At 39.4% G+C, this 24,293-nt stretch overlaps 1 protein-coding gene across 3 annotated transcripts in view; it reads left to right on the plus strand.

The window, feature by feature from the left end:
• The window catches only part of SPOP (speckle type BTB/POZ protein), a 30,772-nt gene that overhangs the window by 2,558 nt on the left and 3,921 nt on the right, over nt 1-24,293 (plus strand). For 2 of the 3 annotated variants that reach the window (XM_049800220.1, XM_049800219.1), the window contains exons 2-8: nt 13,310-13,452; nt 13,808-13,929; nt 17,013-17,164; nt 17,269-17,396; nt 21,024-21,201; nt 21,770-21,825; nt 22,286-22,408. In XM_049800220.1, the coding sequence (XP_049656177.1) occupies nt 13,375-13,452; nt 13,808-13,929; nt 17,013-17,164; nt 17,269-17,396; nt 21,024-21,201; nt 21,770-21,825; nt 22,286-22,408 (837 nt within the window). In that variant the 5' untranslated portion in view covers nt 13,310-13,374. Of the gene's footprint in view, nt 1-987; nt 1,060-13,309; nt 13,453-13,807; nt 13,930-17,012; nt 17,165-17,268; nt 17,397-21,023; nt 21,202-21,769; nt 21,826-22,285; nt 22,409-24,293 lie in introns of all 3 variants that reach the window. The other variant, XM_049800218.1, reaches the window with a different exon arrangement.

Below are 24,293 nucleotides of genomic sequence, written 5' to 3' on the forward strand. Positions count from 1 at the left end.
TGTGGGGGGAGGTTTAGGGTTAATCTCTGAACTGCAGCTGAGCCTCTAGATGGACCTAGTGTTAGGTATGTACTGTGAACTGAGTTCGTTGCCCTGTGTGATTTTTCTAGATACCAATCCAGTTTACAATAAGAGGGACTTACCAGCTTTATTCTTGGCACACCCTTCTGTTCAGCATTTTACTCATGGGGCTTGCCATTCCACTGCCTGGCTCACTGTGGACCTGTAAACCTGAAATCATCTGCTTCATTTCTTCCTGGACATTATTTCTGCAAAATTGGGCATAAAGCTGGGAAAGATATTTATTTCTTGTATGAACAGGAGCTATTGCTATGTTACAGATTGCATTCATAGTTCCACGCTTGGAAATACCCACTGTAATTTTGTAAAATTCCTTCTCTCCTCCCAGCTTTGGCTCAATTTTCTGCACAATTGGAGTATTATGTAAGATCTTGCTGTATTCCTCCAACCTCTGACTGCTGGTGTTTCCTACTCGGCACAGAAAGGAAATACAACAAAAATGTTTTTTAAAAACAAAACAAAACCCAAATAAAAAACCTTTATTGAGAGTGTTGCTTCTTGATTCTCAGTCGATAAGCTGCTACTGCATTCTGTCTTTTACTTTGTACTTGAGAGACCTCTTAAATAAAGCATGCGTCCCAAGTTCTAGAAACACATGACTGTACAGGAAACTAGCCTGAGATTGAAGTATTCGTGCCCTTGAGGAGGCAAAGAAGTTGTTGTTTTTCAGAAACCGTATCTGTAAATATGTTAGAACTTCTTTTCTTAGTTTCATGTTGTTAAGTGTCCCTTTAATGAACTCTGCAGCAGTGTTTTGGAAGGAAGGAGTTGAGTGATTCTGGAATTCTCTTCCTTTTTGCTGATGTGCATAGCTGAGAATTCAAGAAAATACGTAGCACACATGAAAAGTAATTTGTGGGTTTTTTTGTTTTTGTTTTTTTTTTTTTTCCCTCTCCACATTTTTAGGACCGAAAAGATGCAGAACCACTGACTGTGTAGCAAATGCCCGGAAAAGACTTGGGAGTTCATTTTTATACTGTGAGTAAATTCTTTGGCTGCAGGCAGGAGTTGCACTGTTGCATTCTGTGAGAGGTAGCTGGCTTTACAACTCCATGGATTTTTAGACATCCATAGAGTTTTATAAAGTCAGGACTGTGGGAGGGATTAAACACTCCAACATTAAATTCATAACTGGAAGATACTGTTTTGGCCATTGATAGAATAGAAGCCAGTAGGACACTGGTGACTTCAGATACACTGACTAGAGAAAATAGTATTAAAATTTTCATATTGAGATCTCAGTTCAGCTTTTCTTAGCCTGTGTTATAGGTCTTACTCAATAGCTTATATTGTATGACTGTGGACTTTAAAAATGGCTTTAGGTAGAAATATAGTGTGTGTGTTGTGCATTTTAAATTGACTCTGATGTAATACTTGGGCTTTGAATCATATACAGTAACATTAATGCTTTTAAAAAAAATTGATCCAACTTCTGATAGCAGAAGTAATTTTCCAGCAAAAAAGGATGACCTTGTGCACAGTTTTAAGAGACTGGCATACAGAAAAAGTCAGAATATTCATTTGAATATATGCTAATTTCTATGTGTTTTAAATATTTAGGAATCTCATAAGTTCAGTAATGTTGTTTCTGAAAACATACTGGAAGGTTTAGAACTCTAAACACTTAAATCTATTACATATTCAGAAACAATTTCCTGTCACATTGTGTGTAAACTTACAGGGTATAGTTGGACAGTAGGATGCTTAAATTGCTGACTGATAGTTTAAGGTACTCTGAATCACTACTTTTTCTTTGGAGTTAACATGCCACCCTTCGCGTTAATAGAGGTACAGTTGGAACAATTTCATACATGTCACTGGCATGTCTGACGTCACATCTATATAGCATCAGTCTGAAAAGGCTTGTGATGTTCTAAAAATGGAAACTGTATCTTTTGATGTCAAACAGAACTTAAAGAATTACACTTTTTTTTTAACTATGGATATGCAGGAATAGTACTTGTAGAGGTTCACAAAATGATTTGTGGGACTTAAACAGCAATGTGTAGTTGTTCAGGTTTTTTTCCTCCTTTCCATGAAGTCTAAGTCCTTGTATTTACTGATAAACAGCAATCTCCAAAATGAGTATAATGTGAATGTCTCTGAGCTGTGACAAGAACTGATACTTAAGCCAAATTGCATGGGAGAGTAGATGGTGTAGAAAAACTTACTGATCTTAGAGCCAAACAAGATGTGGAAGTTTGCTTATGGTACTTGATCAGATGAAGAAGTAACTTAAGAATATGTGTATTTTTTTAAAGTGTGCCTTTAGTTACTGTTCTGCCCACATTCTTTGCTCATTGCTGCAGAAATTTGTTCAACAAATCATAAATCAGATCATAATTGTATATAGCAACTTTTCTCTAATAGCAGTGGTTTACTAGTGGGAGGCTTCCAAAGATGATTATTTCTTCAGCTTAGATTTTAAAGCTAGTGAGGCCTCACTTACCTTCTCTTAAAAAGAAATCCTTTTTATTTTTAATTTAAAATAGTGGATTTGCCTTTGTGTCTGAAAGAAAAGCTCAGATGACAGCCCTAGTTTTAGAGACATGCTGATAGCAGTGAGACTGGAGAGCAGGTGGAGACAAATACACTAAGTTGTCTGGAGCTGCTGTATAGCAATGCAGAGAAGCTGCCTGGCTGCCTCCCAAGTGTTGCTGCATAAAGAGGCTAGAACAGACGCTGACTGCATCAATGGAAAAGTTTTCAGTTAACGTGGCTAGAATCATGCCTAACAGATTAACTATGTTGACTGTTAAAGAATGTTGTCCTATCCGCCCCCCACCCCGAATCCGTTATCCATTATCTTATGGTGAAGATATCGTACAGTACCTTCCTCGGATGCATAGAAGGCAGGCTATTGTAGACTGGGTATCCGGACCTTATAGATCTGCCTTTGCAATTTCAAAATCATATTAAATGGCACCACTATATTGATGCCTTCGTTTCCTCAGCTGCTTTTTTTGTAGAAGTGTGCAACCTCAACAAGTTGTGCTTAAAAACCACAGGTATCAGTTTGATTAGTTTCTTAGAAGCACTTGTGGGCAGTAAATGAAATTCAGAGAACAGTCTTTTACTACTGCATTTGAGACGGATGATATTTCTTAAGATTTACTGTTAGCTTGTGATTTTGTTATACTTGTTCCCAGAGAAGGACAGTGTCTCCGTGTTGGTGTTTGAGTCCAGAAGTTTTGAAAATTGCTGTCATGTGTTGTGGTCTGTCTTACAGACCTCTCTGCTTTCTAGCAAGTAAGACTACAGTGAAATCACTGTCATTTAAATTTTATATAATATAATTTTAATCAGGGAGCGCAAGCACAAGCATTATAGTAGATTATAGTCAGCTGTATCTTCCTGGAAATGTTCTGCAACATCCTTGTTTTACATTGGTGCCAACCTTACCAAACCTGCAAGTGTGATAAAAGTCCTAGTGTTACGTGGTAGTAAAGATCTGTAACTTATGTGATTAAGTTGGTTCTTGGCTAGTGGCTAGTTGATATTTCTCTTTAGATAATACTGTCCAGTAGCTTATTGAGTTTTACTGTTGATGGGGAAAATAGTAGGAAGGCTTTTTAAAGTGTTCTTAGAAGAACAGAAGAGGGTAACAGGAAGAAATCAAAAGCATCAAGAACTGCTTTCTTTGAGGCTGGACACAGTTTATGGAGATGGCTTGTTGGTGTAAAAAGGGAAATAAATGCAGGTATCCTCTGGGAATCTGTTTTCATGTACTTTTACCTTTCCCTCTGTTTTTTAAGCATTCAATAAATGGCTTATGCCAAGAACAGCTTAGAGTGTGTAATTAAAATTAAAAGTCAGCAAATCCGTTCCCTGTGTCCAACATACTTCCTTTGAGATTTTTTTCACTTATAATACAAGTTACGACATTAGTGCTGAAAGCAGTGAAAAGAATGCACCTTACTACCCTGCTACCGAAGTGTCACTAATATAAACAGACATATAATAATGCTTCTGGCCCAGTCTTTTTTCCCATTGACTAAAAACATATTAAATATAGAATGTCTAAGCTACCAAAATTTTTCTTTATTCTTTGTCTTATTAATTTGATAATCCTGGTCTTGAATGGTAAGGATATTCAAATGTGGGTGTAGGTGAATGCCATAATTGTTATTTTCAAAGTGTGATTTATGGTAATATGTGATTTGTTTGATGTTCATCTGAGTAAGATTATTAAAATTATGCTAGCAAAACCGTCATGCCTTATTGAAGTTGGTGTAATATGTTTTATAGAAAACACGGCTGCTGATTTTTGAGGAAAGTAGAGATGGGTTGGAAGTGGAAGTTAGTTGTAATTTGATTCCCATCTCCTTCCTCTCCTTATTCCTTCTAATGTTGATGTCTGATAAGGTCAGAGAAAAGACTGAACACAGTAACTTTGAAAATTAAGGACTCTTCCTGCCTATAAAAACAGAAGTGTTGGAGAAGCATCACCTGGTAGCATAGGTTGCAAACAGGAGTCTCTTTGAGTGCTTGTCATTGCTACTTATTATCTGTTAGAAATAAGTCCCAGAGTGAGCTTTCTGTTGGAATGGAGCAAGGGATTGATTTCTTTTCATGCTTTTCCAAAAACCTGGGTTTGCATGCTGATTCTAAGAGTGCTTTTATTTGGCAATCATATGATCTTTACATTTAGCAGGTTAAAATAATTCTCATAACCATTTTGAAGTCATGCAGCAATTGCAAGTAGGTGAAAAAATCCAGTAGTTTGATGTCTAGTTTTGGCCATGCATTGTAATCTCTAAATTGATTACTTGAAAGCTTAATTTCCAGAATAATAATGGCAGAAACTGTGTTGCAGCTCAAGTTGGTTTTGATAAGCTCTTAGAAATATTAATGCAAGATGGCAACTGGAAAATGTTATGTGAGGACTACCAGATGTTTGTATTACTGGAAAGTTGATATAAATAAAAGGCTCCAGAGGGGATTATAGTCTTGTGGCTTGCTGGAGGTCAGATCTGCATTCCCATTTGAATGCTTTAGTGGTGTTTGGTACCAGGTCTCACCACAGCAGATGGAAAAATGCAGTCCTGCTTAATTTTCAGTTTTTGCTTGTTCTCTGATTAGACATCATACCACTTAGGCATTTTCTTCCAGTTATTTTCAACTCCTCAGGAATCTGTTGGGATTTTAGAGGTGTGAGGTATTTCTAGCAGTGTGTTGCTCTTACAAGAGCAGAACAATCTACAGAGGAGAGAAAAACCCCTGCTGCTGCCAGCCTGCTTTCAGAGTCAGAGGCTTCCCCAGGATATTAGGAGGTTTTCTGGGAAAGAGTAGTTTTCATGGCTTTATCTTTTAATTTGGAAGATGATTTACATGCCATGAAAGTGCAAATGTTTCACTTTAAAAAAAAATTGCTAAAATGGCAACTGAGTTACTTGACAAGTGACAGGTAACAATTTACCCTACACCTAGAAACTGAAGCTGTAAAATACTTTTATGATTTGCCTGGGAGGGAGGGAGACTCTACAATAAAAGAGTTCACGGGCAATAACAAAATCCTTCTTTTAAAAAATAAGATCAGGTTTCTTATTGAAGACAGAAGTCTGCTCAGGCTGATTGTTTCTGTAAGACCTAAGCTGATGTGTTTGAGTAACATTTTTCCTTAGGAGAGGAGAGAAATGAGCAGGGATGGATTGGCAGGAGGGAAAAGAAAAGAGGTTGAAAAGGGGAATTTGGGGAAAAAGAAGTAAGAGATTTATTTATTTTTAACATGCTTATGATCTGAATTAAAAAATGGTGAGGAAGATTAACTACTGAGGAAAGACAGTTTTGAAGATTTAAGCTTTAAGCATCTCAGGATGTACCTCAAGAGAATTAAAGATGGAAGTAGAAAGAGTTAAAGAAGAGGCAAACATCTGGTGAAAATAGGAGTGGTGACTTAAAGGCAACAGTAACTCTAAAATAAAAAAAAGTTTTGTTTGCTTTTAAGAATTTGATTGCTTTCTATATTTACTGGTGTGGATGTAATTCTAATATACTCTGGGTAATTTATAGTTAGGGTTGGATGTGATTAAAGGGGATACAGTTTTCTGCATCTGTTCAAACACCGGCATGAAGGAGTCTTAGAAGAATGTTGAAAATAGGACTTAACTTAATGACTGAAGAGCAGAAATTTTCGGTGGAGGATTTGTTTATAAAAGCAGAAGGTTATTTGGAGAACTCTAGGCTGCTTCTTACCACCAACTTCCTCTCTCTTTCATTGGTTTAGTTTTAGCTGTTTGCTGTTTTATCTGGTGATATTTGGGGAGGAGGGGGGAGGGCTGGTAGGTGGTCTACAGCTGAAGAATGATGGTGTTTCTTTTCTTACAAAATATATGTAAAACTTCTAATTCTCCTTACAGTGCTGATGCTTCGTTGACAATTGTCCCATCCCTTAATAGTTTCTTACAAGTTTGGGGTTTTTTTTCCCCCAGTTTTATAACTGGAGCATTGGTTTAAGGGAAAAAAAAAATTAAAAACATTCCAAGAATGGAGAAGAAACACTTAGTTTCGGAATATTTCTCAAAGTGGAATTTTGGTTACTGAATTCTAGTGGGCTGCCAATATTCAGTGCATTTTGAGATAACTCTATCCGTCTCTCTTATTAACTGTGTTGGAAATTATTTTTCTAGGTAACTCCTCCACTTTTCCATGATCTTTCATCTCAAAAAAAAAAAAAAAAAAAAAAAATTCTGAATGTTCCAACCTGATAATGAGTTTTCTAAAATAAACTGAATTAAAGATGTATGTGTCACCTTAATTAAAATCTTTTTATGCAGTGTCCAAAGGGCCCTGTAGTGACCTCGTGAATTTGGCCTTCTCTAATGTACTTGGCAACTTTGGGGTATAATAAAAAGAAGGTACCCATCCAAGTTCCTGAATGCCACTGATGGTATAATGGGGACAACTTACAAACTGAATCAGGACTGATATATAGTGCCTTGGAATCAAGAGAAAAGCACAGGCACTCCCAACTGTTGAGAGATCTCATTTGCACTGTATTTTAAGGAAACCAGGTTATGTCTATTGTCTCTGTCTCCCAAATGAGAAGTTGTAGTTCCTGTGGCCTGGTATGCATCTTCCACTGGATGCCAGTTCATTCCTTTTATCTCTCTGCTATGATTGTGTTGATTTTCCAGTCTGTTCTCTTATGACTGAAGATTGTAAATGAAACTCCATGTGTCATTTTGAGCTCAGCAGTTTTTGTGGCACTCAACAGGGTACAGGTTAAGTAAGATCTTTTTTTGGATTTAAGAGCACAGAAGGTAGAAAAGGTGTAATGCACACACGCCTGGTTTTTATAAAGTGTTCAAGCTTAATCCTCCAACCACTTTTTTTTTGGCATAAATTATTCTTCCTTCTAATTCAGGTACAGTTAAGTCTGTATATATCTCCTTCATGTTTCTCCTTTATAGTTTTTCTCCAGGCAGGGATTGGCTTATTTTGTAGAACTGTTCACATTTCTTTGTTCCAGAAAGATAAGCCTCTTGCTTTTGTAAACCAGGCTTCCTGTCAAGACGGAGCTCTTTGGTACTGGTCACTTTCATCTTTTATAAGTGTTGATTTCTAATCTTAAGTCTATTTTTATTGGTACAGATTGTTTGCTACCTTGGTGCAGTCTCTTCGACACCACCATGTTAATAATTAGGCAACTTTGTGTAACCTCTGGAATTCACTGTGCCTGACTTTCAACCTGCATTTGTAGCTAGACAAGATTTCCTGCCACACAGGAGACATTTCAGTCAGTATGGCTTGGCAGTCGTAAGCACAGGCTCTGTGAATGCTTTGCCCATCATTGCTTTCTTCTGTGGTATGCCAAGTAGGAAGAGTGGTATGACGCCCTGTTTAGTGTATACATTAAAATCTGAAAACTTAATTCTTTTATTCATTCACTGGTTAGATAGCATTGAATCCCACTCTGCTCTTTCAGTTAACTTGCCCTTTTTTTCCCCCCTTTTCTTCTTTTTCTTTCTTTATGGCAGTGAATTCAGACTTTCCATTGTCCTTTCCAAGGCTTTGAAGAATGCAGGAAGATAATGGTCTTTTCCTGTGCTTCCGCATCTCATCCCCTTGTTTTATTGCTCCAATTATCTTTGTCCTGCTCCTTTTCTCTGCGCTTTGTGCTGTTCTTGGATAGTCTTTGATACGTTGCTGGTCCAAGAAGCAACCACCCCAGTTTTTGAAACACTTAATTAAAAATATTCTTTTTTTTTTTTAGACTTCTGTAAGTTATCTTCTGCTGAATAAAACTTCCTGAAAACGAATAGACTTGGAAATTTCTGGTGTAAACTACTGCTTTCTTAAAAGGTAGTTGGTTTATCTTGATTAGTAGAAAATGACAGGCTGTTTAGCAAAAGTCTAGTAATTTTGAGGCCTCTTCTAGAATTGTTGAGTTGATATTCCCCACTTCTGTCAAGTCAAGTCTCTGCTACTCACAGAATAGTTTTGAGTGCTGATTCCTACAGTAGATTAAGTTTTGAGCTGAGATGTCTTGGTACAGCTGCTAAATCAGGAGGTAATTATGAGGACAAGGTGGCAAGGGAACATTTTCCTGTACTTCAAAAAGGTCTGATCTGGCTGCGGTTCTTAGATAAAATGTCTTCATCTGGAAGTGGTTGTGAATGAGGTGAGAATTATTCTTAACTGTAATCTTAACTATGTCCAGAGACAAGTGCTGTTTGTTATTTATATCCAAGGGAGTAAGAGACTTGCAGACTGTACATGGACTTGCAGGAGTCCAGAAAATAATATTTTGTATTTTGTTTCCTGTGACTTGATAGTTATGCCTGTACCTTCAAGTTTGTCCCTGCCTCCCCTGGCCAGAAAGAATTTTGATATCCAAACTATTTACAAAATGTTTTCCTAAAACCTCTGCCTGCAGCGCTTTTTAATTCACTCCTAGTTCAGAGGTGCCAGCACTGTTAGTGAAGAAGTGTGAACTGGTGAAGTATTAAGTGTTCATTAGCAGATAAACACCGGGCTTCCCTGCTGATTTCAGAAACTTAACTTTACCTTAGGTCAGCTGTGGTTCTTTTTAAAATGCATTTAATACTGGTCCATGCCAGAAAAGCGATTCAGCATTTGAAAGTGGAACACGTGGTGGTTTCTAAGGCATGCTTCTAAGGATATACTTCAGTGACCTTTTATGTGCTTCCCCTGTTCATCTGCATGCTAAGCAAGGCAAGTGGCAAGTTTTTCCTTACTGCTAATTTTTGTGAAAGGCAGTGATGGGTATTACCTGTTTATTCCCATTATGACTTGCTGCAGCAGTAGAAGTGCCAGTGATGTCATTTGATGACAAGTATTTGATGGTTGATTGCTGTATTGAGCTAGGAGTATGTTGGAGTTTAACTGTATTTTTAACTGTATTTAACTGCCTCACAAAGCATCTGTAGAAAGCTTTGACATACCAGACAAAGTATTTTCCAAATAATAGAAAATCTTTAAAATCTAGAACCTTTGTCCCCTTTGGGCCATTTTAAAAGCGTAACGAGCGACACACTGGCATGCAGCAATTCTATTAGCACGTTGTCATAACTTTTATTACCACCTGCCTATCCAAGCCATCTGGGGGAAAGGATATAAGATGTAAAAGTGACAGTTACTCAGAGGATATTAAATAGTCCTGTGTATCTCAAGCTCATACATTTGTGTTGCCTTTAGACCACAGAAGCTTTCTAAAACTTCTTTGCGTATGTAAGATGGAGGTAATATTTAGGTACATCTTAAAATCCTGTTGAAATACAGAAAGTAGCTGTTAAAGTTTCAATTTTTGCATCACATTATTATCTATTTCATTCCCCAATTATATGATTGATGGCTGCAGCCTTCTGGAGTTTGCTTCTTGGAGACCAGTGAAAGGTACAGGAATTTAGGATTAACTTCTGCCCTTCATCCAGGAAACCCTTCAACTTCTCAGTGTGTTCCAACAGACTTAATGAATGTGCCACTGTAACATAAAAAGTTGTTGTTGTCTCCTTTTTCCCTCCTCATTAGTCCCTCTTTTTCATGCCATAAAGAGAGGTGTTACCACTAAATTTACCAATTTGTCTTCAAGAAGGACCCACTGGAGTCTTTCAACTGCTTAAGTACCTTTAGTGTTAAACCACTTCTCTAAAGTATGTGTGGACATACTGAATTGCTTCAGTTTACCCAGAAGTAGAAGTCGTCTTATAGAAAACTGCTTATTGTTGATAAATACCTTATGTGGAAATGGGTTCCTTATCTGAAATGTTCTGGATCTGTTCCTTGTAATTATTCTGAAGCCGGACAAGGAGAACACCATTGTGGCCTCACAGTCACCAGGAAGATGCTGATCGGACACTGCTGCTGACTCTCTGGCCATTCCTCACATGGAGCTTTAGGGTGTCTCACAGTGATGGGCTGTGCCCAAAATCCCTGTTTAGGAGGAAGAACGAGTAGGTTGTTGTGGCTTGAGGTTTAATTCACACCTCTGATTTGACCAGGAATATGGGGAGATGTATGGAGGGCCATAGTGTCGCTGTTTCAGAGAATTCAAGTTATTTTAATTAAGTTATTTTTATGTCTTTTCTTCACCCCTCTAATGCTTCTTAAATAAAAGTTGCATTATTTCTCACTCTGCATAAGGAAGTGTTTTTAAAAAAGACCAGAATACTTCCGTGTTGCAAGTAGTTTGAGTAAAAAGGCATTAGTTAAAAACTAAAATCACTGGAACTAACTACAGGTTTAACAACAACAACCAAAAAATCTAATTTCATGTCCCATGCTTGTGTTTAATTTATTCGTTGTGCTTTCTTCCGGTAAAACCTTTTCATTAGACTTAGCATCTTGTTGCTCAGTGTGCAGACAGGTTGCTGTCTGTGAGGATGTGAGCTTAAGAAACTTCATCCTTTCCCTGGCTGCTTATTCTCCTCTCACAAGTTTGTGTCCCAGTTGTTTGTGCCTGTGCTATAAAACAGATCACTAGAATGATTTAAATGAAAAATAGCTGGGAACAGAACAATGTAAAAGCCTGGGTGGAGTTGAGCAGTGCTTCTGTGAACCCCGAGGGGAAGGAAAAAGCTTGGGTCTCTCCTGCCCATAGACTAAAACTAGCAAAAAGGCGTCATTCCCTCAGCCATGGAGAGGAGGAGGTGTTTCTTGCTGCTTGTGCTGGAATTTCAGGTTTTATCCCCCAAAGATGGGTGACTGGAGACAGTGAAGCAATGATGTCCTCGGTGGCAAGACTGAATGTTGCCCATGGAAGGGCAGTTAGCGAAGTATTCAACAGTAGTGTCTGTTAATTGTGGCTTAATGTGAATGACGTGAATGGTATAATTTAATTTCTTTGGAGGAATTATGGTAATTTCAGTTTTAGTCTAATAAAACCTGCAGCAAGTACCTAAAGTGCATATTGATGTCCCTTTCTTTTTAAAATGTTGATTTTAAAATAAATATTTTAAAACTTTTTTTTTTCCTCATTCCATGTGCACAGCACAAACTGCAAATGCAAGAAGTTTGTAAGACAGTTTGATCTGAGAGCATGCAGTTTTGCATTAGTGCTAGTTGTCTGCAGTTCAGATCTTACGGAGTCAGCTGTAGTTGTATTTCCCGGAGCAAAGCTCAGGAGCAAAAATTTCCATTGAGTTAAGTGTGCATCTCTGCAGGGTGAAATACTTATTTCTTAGCTCCTGATAGCCAGTATCTCTTTTTCAGTGTTTACATGGGCCCACTTGTGCTTTTTTAAAGGAAATTAAACCTGAAAAAAAACCCCACTCTTGTTTTACAGTTAAATAGCGCTTGTGTACCAGTATTTCCAGGTACTTTCTGAAGGTGCATAGAACTCAAAACCCAAGTACAAAGCCGTAAACTGGAGTGGAGGCTGATGTGAGCCTTGCTTGGGAGAGGTCTGGTCTGCAGCTGGACGCTGCACTCAAATCCAGACCTGCCCTGCAACTGTGCTTAAAGACTCCAAATTATGTTGATAGCAGTTTGTGGGGAATTATGTGCATATATGTTGATGTGCTTTTTGTGAACATTCTCCTGTTTTGAGATGTGGGCTTTTTAGGTATATGTTCTCTATGCTTTCCACCATTTCCTTTTCAACAACTAATGACTTGGCCTTCTTCAAGAGTGTGAGTCTGTGCTTTACCCTTTCTCCCCCAACAACCCTCCATATTAGCCTTTGTATTTAAAGCAATTCATATCGCAAGATAACAATTCTACGTCTTTTACTTTTTTTTTTTTTTTTTTTTTTTATCCTTTCAAGTTCAAAACTAACAGTAATGGAGTTCTTGTGGTTCACTGGCTATCCTGTGCAGTAAGAGGAAGGCAGATAAGTACCACAGAAAGTGTTTAGCAGAAGGCTAAACTGTAAGGCATGTGATGCTATTATATCTGCCAAAGTTATGAATCCTAGTTTCCAAGCTCATCTTTGAAAGATATTTTGTGTATCTGCCTTAGGGATCAGGACTCTGAAGTCAGAGATGGGTTGATTATTTTCTATTTTGTTTTAAAACCTCCCCTCTGGTAACTGGGTGCCTGTTTTATCAGTTCTGCCTGTGTATTCATTCAGGTGTGTTGCATTGGTTTTAACTGCATATGTTCTCTGCAGATCACAGTTTGACTTGGCACTTAGGAGTTGGGAACTTCACTAGCATATAAAGGCAATGAGAATTTCCTTCTGGCCAAAGGGATTCGGTTTGAAGGAGAAGTCATTACCAACACCTTCTCTAATAGTAAGGCTTCAGGAGAGGGTTTAAGCTATAGGAAATTATTCTGTTGATGTTACTGGAGACACTCTGAACCTAGGGTTTTGTTTTGCTGCTGAGTTCGGGTTGCATGTTGGTACCTGTAGCTTTTTCAGATTAAGAACTTAATTTGTCAAATTTATCTCTGATAGTCTGAGACTCTCAAAATGAAAATAGGGAGTAAGTAGTGAGTTGAAATGGTAGCCTCAGGGTAAAGTAGTAAATCCCAAGTCAAGTGGGGTGGCCTCCTATTTGAGTCTTGGACTCCTTAAAGGAAATGATATGCTAGGCTTATTCCTATAAGGAGCTGCATATTGAAAGAATGAGTGGAGGTGGTATATCCCTTCTTCAGAAAACATATGGTAACACTTTAAAATGTTGAAATGTAGCATATTTTGAAGGTGCTAGGGGGGAGGGAGAAAGCGTGATGGCTTTAAATTGTGTCCCATGAGGTTTAACAGCACTCCTGAAATTTTTTGTTCTTAGTTTGGGGTTTTTTTTCTCTTTTTGGGGACGGACAGGGTGAAGATCAATTATACATTTCTTCTGCTGAGTTGTGAAATTCTGTTTAATATTCAAACTGGCGATGTCAAGGGTGCCGAGTCCTCCTCCTCCGGCAGAAATGTCGAGTGGACCTGTAGCAGAGAGCTGGTGCTACACTCAGGTAAATCCACACTGTGCTGAGATACTTTTAATGTAACGCGATGAGAACCTGTGGTAAGAAGTTTAATCAAAACAAGTTTAGAGTCTGGATTTTCAGGTGATGTCTTGCTTGCTAACAGCGAGCATTCACCAAGGCAATAGTAGAATGTTGTGCTTGGCGCTTGGCGGAAGTTTGGAGGAGGCAGTTGGAGAGGTCCAGCTGCCACTGCCAGCCGTTTCCAGACTCTTGTCTTGTGCTTGGGGGTCATTTGTCATGCAAGTGACTCAGTAAAACTTCCAGGTTTTCAGTGTTTGCCTTTAAGATGGAGGAGGTGAATGAGCATGACCCTAAATTACCTATTGTCCTCTGTCTTAAGATCAAGGTGGTGAAGTTTTCCTACATGTGGACCATAAACAACTTTAGCTTCTGCCGAGAAGAAATGGGTGAGGTCATCAAAAGCTCAACCTTTTCATCTGGAGCCAATGATAAACTCAAATGGTAAGACATAGAGCAGAGAGGTTCACCCTGTTTGTACAACTGTGAGAAAGAATTTGGTGTGTGAGGTGGGTTGACCCTGGCTGGATGCCAGGTGCCCACCAAAGCTGCTCTATCACTCCTCTCCTCAGCTGGACAGGGGAGAGAAAATATAACAAAAGGCTCGTGGGTTGAGATAAGGACAGGGAGAGATCACTTGCCAATTACCATCATGGGCAAAACAGACTTGACTTGGGGAAAATTAAATTTATTACCAATCAACTTAGAAATACAACCAAATCTTAAAACACCTTCCCCCTCACCCCTCCCTTCTTCCTGGGCACAACTTCACTCCTGATTTCTCTACGTCCTCTGCAGCGGCACAGGCGGACAGGGAATGGGGGCTGGGGTCAGTTCATCACACGTTGCCTCTGCCACTCCTTACTCCTCAGAGGGAGGACTCCTCGCTCTTCCCCTCCTCCGGTGTGGAGTTACTCCCATGGGAGACAGTCCTCCACGAACTTCTCTGATGTGAGTCCTTCCCATGGGCTGCAGTTCTTCATTAACTGCTCCATAGGTCGCTTCCACAGGCTGCAGTCCTTCAGGCACAGACTGCTCCAGTGTGGGTCCCCCACGGGGTCACAAGTCCTGCCAGCAGACCTGCTCCAGTGTAGGCTTCTCTCTCCAGGGATCTGCAGGTCCTGCCAGGAGCCTGCTCCAGTGTGGGCTTCCCACAGGGTCACAGCCTCCTTCAGGCATCCAGCTGCTCCAACGTGGGGCCCTCCACAGGCTGCAGGTGGATATCTGCTCCACTGTGGACCTCCATGGGCTGCAGGGGGACAGCCTGCCTCACCGTGGTCTTCACCACAGGCTGCAGGGGAATCTGCTCTGGTGCCTGGAGCACCTCCTCCTGCTCTTCTTCACTGACCTTGGTGTTTGCAGAGTTGATTTTCTCACCTGTTCTCACTCCTCTCTCTGGCTGCAGTTTCTGTTCCGCAGCAACTTTTTTCCCTTTCTTTAATATGTTATCACAGAGGTGCTTCCACCATCACTGATGGGCTCGGCCTTGGCCAGCAGCAGGTCCATCTTGGAGCTGGCTGGCATTGGCTCCATCAGACATAGGGGAAGCTTCTAGCAGCTTCTCACAGAAGCCACCCCTGTAGCCTCCCCGCTACCAAAACATTGCCGTGCAAACCTAATACATTCTACTCCTTACCTCTGTGCATCACATATTTAAGAATTATTATTAAAATCCACGTTGTTCACACAATCTTCACAAACTTCACTTATATCAACAAAGAAGAATTCTCCACACCAATATCAAAACAACATCATCACAACACCAACAAAAAGCGGACAGTTTACACACAATCCACCCCTTGACCCTTCACCACAATTACAACATCATAAATTCCCCACAGTCATTCCACTCCTCACTCTCTAGCTGTGTTCAGTCCATGTTTTGCTTGTTACCTCTCCCAATTACTATCCTTATCTCAAATTCCTCATGCCCCAGATTGGGTGCCAAAACCAAAGGAAATATATTTTTAAAAAATACTTGTACTGCACACGAGTTCTTGCTTCCTTGGATGTACAACATATGCACAGGGAGAAAGTATTGTTGCTTCAGCACAGTGTTTGGACACACAAAGCAAATGTGAGGATCTGGCTGTTTGCAGTGTTTCTCTGATAATGGAAAACATCAGAAGTAATAGAAGCCATAGCTGGAAGGGAGACTACATCCTGCCTTGAAGCAGAGATGTGCCGTGGAGGATTATTAATGTCTTAAGTTGGGGGTTTTTTGACTGATGTTTATCTTAAGAAATTCTTATAAGCCAATGAAAGTCCACAGCCAGTGTATTCAAGCTCTATTTCAGCCTCGGTTTCAGTCCCTAATACTCCACGTTGTTAAAAAGATAATTTTTGCCTGCACTTTAAATCCTGCAATTTAAGACTATTGCTACTGTATTACCTTTCTCTTTATGGCAACTTTTCATGAATTTGGAGACTTAACATTGTTATTTCGATCATTGCTGTGTTCTATAACTCCCTTCTGCCCAGGACTTCCTGCTTCTTAAAGATGACGGGTTTTTTGCCCTTTTCCTTTCCTTTAAATCCTTTCTTATCTTCCCTGAGTTCTCAAGTAATTTCTAGTAACTCAGAGTGGACTTTGGTCGGAATGTGTATCTGCTAAGAGTCGTGTCTGACCTAGTAGATCCATGGACACCTGGTTCCTTACTTTATCCCTTGTTGCTGATATTAAGTGTTCTAACATTTTTCTTTAAAACTCCTTTCTATAGATTGCGCCAAATCAGCCACTAAATAATATAGCATGTGTGTATGTGATACAGTTTGTGTTCCCTTCCTTTGGGTGGCAGACCTGTGCTTTCCTTGGACTGCTTTTTGTTATTAAATTACTTACCTTTATAACCTTTGCTAGTCAGATCTCATTGTAATGTCTAGATCTTTCTGATTTTTTTTTTTGTCCTTGTGTGTTTGAGCTGTTAGTCATTTGGCCTAGATTTTGCTTCTTGTTAGATTCTGTGTCAAGTTTCAGGTCATGGAAGTGCTTATGAGTTAGCCTCTTCCTGCTCTTACTACCTTTTCTTCATACAGGAGTAGTTTTCTCTTTTTGCCCTAGTATTATGTTCTTGAGAAACTACCAGCCTTCCAGAAATCCATTTTTTCTTTCAGTTACTTCCTGTGGAATTTCATTTCTCTGAATTTGTTGCACTTCCTCAAATCCATTGCCTCCATTCTACTCCTCCTTTCACTTTCCCTTTGTGAAAGTTTGCCATCCAGGGTGCTTTTCAGAAATTTAAACCATACGCCCCTCCTCTTTTCTCCTGTGTTTTTTTTAATTGGTTTGCCCACAGTTACAGCCTGTATATTATTATCTGTCTTGGAGATATAGCAGGAGGCTGACTGTAACACACAGTTACACTCTCTTTACCTGTCTATTATTTCCTTGTGGTTCAGTGGCTGTTAAACAGAACTTGTTTGCTGTACATTTATTGTGAAAATTCTACAGTGCCCTTCCTTTGAAAGCTATGAATGACCTGCCAAAAACTGTTCCTGACATCTCATTCAGATGCCTGCTTCTACAGGTGTTTACGTGTGAACCCTAAAGGCTTGGATGAAGAAAGTAAAGATTATCTATCCCTCTATCTGTTGCTGGTGAGCTGTCCAAAAAGTGAAGTTCGAGCAAAGTTCAAATTCTCCATCCTGAATGCTAAAGGAGAAGAAACAAAAGCAATGGGTGTGTAAAAACTCTTTCTGTCTGATGGTTCAGTTGTTTGTCTTTTGCTGTTTGATCAAGCGAGTCACTCAGCTGGTGTTTGAAGCGCTGTATCTTTCTTTCAGAGAGCCAGCGAGCATATCGATTTGTACAAGGCAAGGACTGGGGATTCAAAAAATTTATTAGAAGAGACTTTCTTCTGGATGAGGCCAATGGACTTCTTCCAGATGACAAACTCACTCTCTTCTGTGAGGTAAGTCTTCCTGTGCAGCTGAAAGAATAGCAGTTCCATTAGCTTAAGGTAGATGTGACCTTATTTTTCATCATTGCTTTTAAGGAGTCAGAGGTGTCAGGAGAAATACTGGATGTTTATACGGCACTTAGATTTTATTTGTTCGTGTGTGTGTGTGTGCGTGCACCTGTGTGGCTAGTGGCTTTTTCTGTGTGTGATTCATCACATTTCACTTCCATTTATTTTTTGTTACTTTATATTTGTCTTTTACCTGTGATGATGATAGGAATTAAGCATGTTTGATTATCATTTCACTTCTGATTTAGAGTTATCATCCATCTGTTTGTACTCCTTAATTTGAAACTCACTTGGGATAATAACCAGCACTAGCTCTGTAGTGGAAACTGGCCCGCCTATTACTTGTCTACTGAACAAATAAGAGTTTTCTTTATTTTCCTAAGTGTGTCTATACAGCCAAGAGAAAGACAAATTTAAGAAAAAGGAATTTTATAGTAACCACAATTTTTCTGTTCATTGTGTTTGTATTTTTCTACAACTGCTTACAAAATTATTTCACTAATACTAATTTCAGACAAAGATGCCGACGGTTATTTCTAAAATTAGATATTTAAGTTTAGAAACCTTAATGAGCAAATTTTTAAACTCTCTAAGTCAGTGTCTTCAGAGCTTCTGCTTTCTTATTTCCATTGTCTTTTTAACTGCAGAATACCTCCTGTAGCTGTGATTTTTGCCAGAAGACAGGTAGAACAAGTTGTTCTCTCTTTGGATCTCCTGCAGTGTTTTTATGGGAGTCTTTTCTTTTGCTGTGTTTTCTTTCAGGAGTGAAAGAAATGCTTCAGTCAAAGTTGTTCAACAGCTGGGGTTTTGTTTGTTTGGGATTTTGTTTGGCCATCATAAGCATGCATATGTTTAAATTAACAAACAGCTCCTAAAGGATGTGTATTCAATCAGTAGCATAAATTATTACTGTCATGGAGGAAGCCCTTCTTTAATACTTGTAGCAATATGGGAGGAGAAGAGGAGAGTGTCTTGGATGACACCTCTTTAAGCCTGGCAATTACTCTTTTCTTCATGATAAAAGAGCCAGAAAACTTACAATTGTGGAGTGAAACTCAAAAATTAATGTCTGAGAAGGGAATTTGCAAGGTGCAAGGTGGATAAATCTGAGATCCACCAGTAGTCTTGGCAACTAGTACTAATTCAAGTCACTCCACTCAGTACTGAATTATACCCTTCAAAAGCTTCAGCTCAGTGTTTTTGTTTGTTCTGGATGAAGATGAAACTTGCTGCTGGCTTCACCTGGCCTTGATATCTTCTGTTTTTTCTTTTGGTTTATTCTACAGTCTCGCATGTAAGAAATCTTAAGTTTAGTGATATCAGAGGGAAGGTTTTGCTGTCTGGAAACAGTTTGGTGACAACTTTCAACAGCTTGGTTTTGGGTTTGTTTTTTTTCCCTCCTCCATTTTTTTTTTTTTTCCCCCTTTCCCTTCCTTCCCTGAGCTTGTAAGTCTCTTAGCATGTAAACCAGGTTGCCATATGCTCTCCTAATGCTTCCCTGCTGGCCACAGGTGCCAAGTGATGCTGCTCACATCTGTACTTTCAGCAAGCATGTTCTGAATGTAGAAACTCTCTAAGGAGTTAGCAATACTGGATGTTGAGATGCTTGTTATGTGGGGATGTGTTGGAGTGGAAGGTTGCTGGGTGTTTCTGTTGCACCTTCTCATTGCTTTATTAAAGTTAAAAGGTAAAAAAGCCTTTTGCCCTCGGTTCATGTCCGGTGCTGAACACAGATAATGTCTTGCTGAAAATGCTGTTAAGGCAGAGAATGATGTTCCTTGTTAAGCATTTCAAATCAGCCCTCATTTAGTTGTCAGTTTGGGGATTTTTGAACCTTGGCTTTGCAGGTGGGGTTGATTGTTCATATCCCAACTGCATTACTTTTTGCTGTTTAAATTATATTCCTACATCATAGGAAAATATTATTCCAGTAAATCTCCAAAAAGAACGGTGTTCCCGAAGTTATGGTAATAGCTCTCTCCTAAGCTAGGTAGCATTGGTTCCTTTGGTAAGATGTTGAAAATAGCTTAAGCAAAACCTTATCTATTTTGACCTCTAAGACTTGTCACCACTTGGAATCTACCAGTCTAAACCTCTTATGTAAAAAGCAATGTAATAGATTTTCATGCTAGTAACTGGACTTTCATATGTGAAGAGGATTTATTCGTTGAGTTGAGACATAGCAAGTCTTTTTCAGCAAGGGATCTACATCTTAGAATTCCTTTTTTAATGAATCTGGTGAGTTTTCATCCATCCTTGAGTCCATGTTGCTGGTCTAGATGTCACAGGGCAAAAAGATGATGTAGCTGTCAAATTAGTGATGAAGAATATTAGCTTCCTCACATTTGCTCTGGCTAATCATTAGTGTCATTTGGCAAGCAGTATCTGATATTGGTTTTGAGTGTTGTATAGTTTATACAAGATGTGTCTGCCACCAGAAACCCACTGGACGTTTCTCAAGAGTGGGTGTATGTGCTGTCAGCAGGTTTTTTTCCTTAGAAGATGCTTCTGTCATCTCTCTCACTTCATAGTTTACTTCTCCTTTTACGTAACTGTGAAGCTTCTTTTGCTGTCCGTTTTTCTTCTTTGGCCACTGGTTATTAATAGAACTGAAATTTAACTTGGACTTGACTGCAAATTTAGGGAATAGTCTCATGTATGCTTCCCTGTCAATCAGCTTCTTCCTTTATTCTTTGTTATAGCGGGGGTAGTATTAGTCACTCTGATCTTTTCTAATTGGAGTCTGCTGTAGAAGGCGTATGATTTACTGTGTGTTTAACAATAATGGTTTGGTGCTGAATAGGCTCTTAACAGTTCCCTTTGTGTAGGTTATTCATCAGCCAGTATGGCTATGTATGGTCCCTGCCTAACCATGTCTGCTTTAGAGCAGGTGATAAGGAATCTGTCTGCCTTCCCCAAATCTTCCTAATTACTTGATGTAAAGCTGCTCTTTTAAACTTAGTGTTTAGGGGTTTTTATTTTATTTTGTAATTTGATTGAAGCATTGAACTCTCAAAGAAATTTAGAACCAGAAGCAGCAGGACATTTGTGGGGGGCAGACACACTGCCCTTGCATACATGTGTGGATGCAGTGCTTGGTTATAGAAGCTCTCTGTATACTTCATTTTCATTTGTACTGCTGTCTGTATTGCATTATTGATTGGGGAGGGTTTCAGAGTGTTGATAGAAGGAAAAAAACTAGGTCAGGTGTGGTGTCTGTAAAAGCAGAAAAATAAGGTTCCACTTCCTTAGGAAACTATCTAATAAAGTTATGATTAAATTGCATAGAAGTGCTGTTAATTTGGGGTCGAAAAGAAAATCTGCTGGTGTGATTTAGGACTTGGGATAGAAACTCTGGAGTAGCAGAGAACAGGGTTAAGGCAGAGTAGAAAGGATGCTTTTAAAATTGAGACATTTTTAATCATACAGTGATTCTTCTGGAGAGGTGTGGGTTTTGCTTTGCATTTTGCTTCACCTGCCCTGGAAATAAAAACTTACTGTAGGGACATTAGTTTTTCCAGTGCTTGGGTTTTTGAGGTTTTGGGTTGTTTGCTTTCTTTTCCCCTGCAGGTGAGTGTGGTACAGGACTCTGTCAATATCTCCGGCCAGAACACTATGAACATGGTGAAGGTACCAGAGTGCCGCTTGGCAGATGAGTTGGGAGGACTCTGGGAGAATTCGCGCTTCACGGACTGCTGTCTGTGCGTTGCAGGCCAGGAATTCCAGGCTCACAAGGCCATACTAGCAGGTCGGTATTGATTTGGATGGGCCTTAGCGGGATAGGACACAACAACATGATGGCAAGTGGGTTTTTTTGAGTTACTTCGTCTTTAAAGGAGGGTTCTGCAGCTCTTTTGATTAACTGCAGAGCTGTAATAAAAGACCATTTTGTGAACTATTATAGGGAAAGGAAGTATTTGCTCCATTTTTAATTGCCTACTTCTGGCCATGGCAAGGATGGTAGGAGGAATCTTTTGTGACTGTAGTATACTATAACGTATTCCTAAAGCATTTGTAAGGAGAAGTTCGCTCATTTCCAGAGGAATACTTTCTTGTAAAGTCAAGAAACATACCTTACCACTCATGTACTCTTCAGCCTTGGTTGAAAGGACGTTAATAAATTCTCCCGTATCCAGTTGAAGCTGCATCAGCCACATTACATTATGTCACAACCTATACTTCTTTACCAGTTGTACCCAATTTGCCCTATCTGCTATAGAAGAGTTTTTCCTGCATTAAGTAGCAGGTAACACTTAGCTCATCCTGAAGAGTAAAAGAGCATTTCTAACTGTGTTTTATTTTCCCCACTGCCATAGCGCGTTCCCCGGTTTTCAGTGCCATGTTTGAGCATGAGATGGAAGAGAGTAAAAAGGTAAGTTCCTGAAGGGAGAACTTCTCCAGCTAGGTGAATAGTTCTCTAGTCAACTCCTAGCATCACTGGTCAGATAACTTTCTTGGGTAGTGTTTGTGACTATTGTCACCTTTTAACTGTTTTTCTCACATTAGATGCAGGTCTTTACTTCAGCTGTCCTGAAGGGAGGAAGAAAGGGATCAAGGAGGCAATTGTTACCTTTGTTACTCTTGGGGAAAGAGTCTGGGGTGGGATAGGGAGAAGTAGAGAATGTGAAATACGACTTAGAATTCTTCTTACTCCATCTACATATTTGTCTTTTGTTTTTTTGGGTTTTTTTTCTTTTTTTCTTTTTTGCAAGTAGTACACATTCTAAATAGTTTATCTGTGTAGCAAATTTCTGAATAGCGAAAGAGCTTGGGTAGAAGGAAGCCTTTAGCCTCTTCTCAGGATCTTAATAAGCTTCATTTTTCTGATACAGAATCGGGTTGAAATCAATGATGTGGAGCCTGAAGTTTTTAAGGAAATGATGTGCTTTATTTACACGGGGAAGGCACCAAATCTTGACAAAATGGCTGATGATTTGCTGGCAGCTGCTGACAAGGTACAGTGGGGATTTATGGGTGTTCAGAGAACCAGGAATGACATGTGCCTTGCTTTACACAATGCTGCAGTAAGCTTTTCATGTGATCATTGTGGTTGGGCAGTTTCTTTGAATTAGTTGTGTCTTACAGGTAAACCTGGATGTAGTATAAGATACCTATAAGATAGGATATACATATAAGATACCTATAGCTGTATAGATACATATCTTAACATATAACAGTCAGGAATTTATGTCTCTACTGCTCATTTTTAAGCATTTTCTTAAAATTTCAGAGGACATCTCTATTCAGCATAATCTAGCATAAGAGCTGGGGGTGTGAAGAAAATTTAAAGGTGGACCTGGCGATATCTTTTTTTATTTTTATTTTTTTTAGTGTGATTATTACCAAATCTCAAAAGTAGTGTTCTGTCTTGGCAAACAGGGCCTGCTTCTCCTTCTGGTCTGGCTGGTACCAGCAGCTTCAAGAGATGCTCTAAAGTGATGGATAGCCAAGAGTGGGAAGGTCCTGTTGTTTATTTTCTTTTTGCAGTGGCAGTCCCTGCTGTTTGTGGAGAGAAGGGGTGCACTGGAGGAAGCCCTATTGCCTAACCCATCTGTGGTTTTGCAGGGTCCTTGCCAGGGAGGTGTCGGGGATGGTCTGACTGGAAGGCTGCTGGTAGTCCCCGTGTAGCAGGCGCAGCCCTGTGGCCTTGCCAGCCAGACAGCCGCTGCCTCCTTCCCTTTGCAGCACCAAGGACAGAAGAGTGCTCTGCTGGCCAGTGAGCCGTATTAACCAGTGAAAATTCGTAATATATAATGAAAATTTTATTTCCTTTTTCTTTTTTCTCTTAAAAGTGAACTTAGTGCTGGTGAAAGATGCCAGTTTGACAGCACTGGAGACTAAAGTCCTGAATTTATCCATCGAACAGGTTCAGCACGGGTAGCAGCAGTGCAAGATTCTCCACACTGCCCTGCCAATGTGCCTCAACTCTGACCTGGAGGGACCACCTCTAGGGGTGAGAGCGTAGTTCAGTCTCCATGCTTCTTCAGTCCTTGGATTCTCTTGTGGGTGCCAGTTAGGGTGGTGGCTTTTAAGATGTGGATGCATGTAACCTTGTTCCACGCAACCACCACATGGCCATCAAATTCCCTGTCACTGCGGACCTAGGCTTCATCAAAAATGCTGATTTTAGAGGTGAAATGCTCCATATGCCATTGTTAGGTCACTGCAACTAGAATTAAAATGGGAAATAATGCAAGGAGATTCTTGGCCTGATTATAATCATTGCCACATATATTATTCAATATTTAAAGAGTATTGATTGAGAGCTCACATACCATCTTTAACTGAGACAAGTGTAAGTAAGAAGCAGTACATTAAGGACAGAGTAGGCTTTAACTTTGAGTTTCCTGGCTTTTAGTGTAGGGTTTTTTCCTTTTAAACTCATTGTGTGTCTTTTAAAAGCAGAAATAAAAAATCTTTCATGAAAGCACATAAAACATCTAATATTTACTCAAGAGACTGAAACAGCTTCTTCTGAGTTCCTCCTGTCTCTTGGGGAAAATATGTAATTAGACCAAAACCAAAACAAAGCACGTCTTCTCAACCCAGGAGATACTATTTCAGCCTCTTGGGTAAGTATGCTATTAGGTAGGGTGGTTTTTTTTAAAAGTGTAATTAAGAACGGGGGGGAAGGGGAAATCTTGGTACCTGAGAGTAATTAGAAGCTGAGCTTTTTGTAGTGAAAATCGAAGTAAAAATGTACATGCGTGGAGGAGAATATTCAATTTACAAAAGGAATAATTTTAAGCTTCATTTGCTGCATTTTAAGCTACTGACAGACAATAATATAAACTAATGGTTTGCCCCTCATTTGAAACTGTTTTAGTTACTGATACAGAT

The sequence above is a fragment of the Accipiter gentilis genome, chromosome 5 (genome assembly GCF_929443795.1).
Source record: "Accipiter gentilis chromosome 5, bAccGen1.1, whole genome shotgun sequence".
NCBI classification, from domain to species: Eukaryota; Metazoa; Chordata; class Aves; order Accipitriformes; family Accipitridae; genus Astur; species Astur gentilis.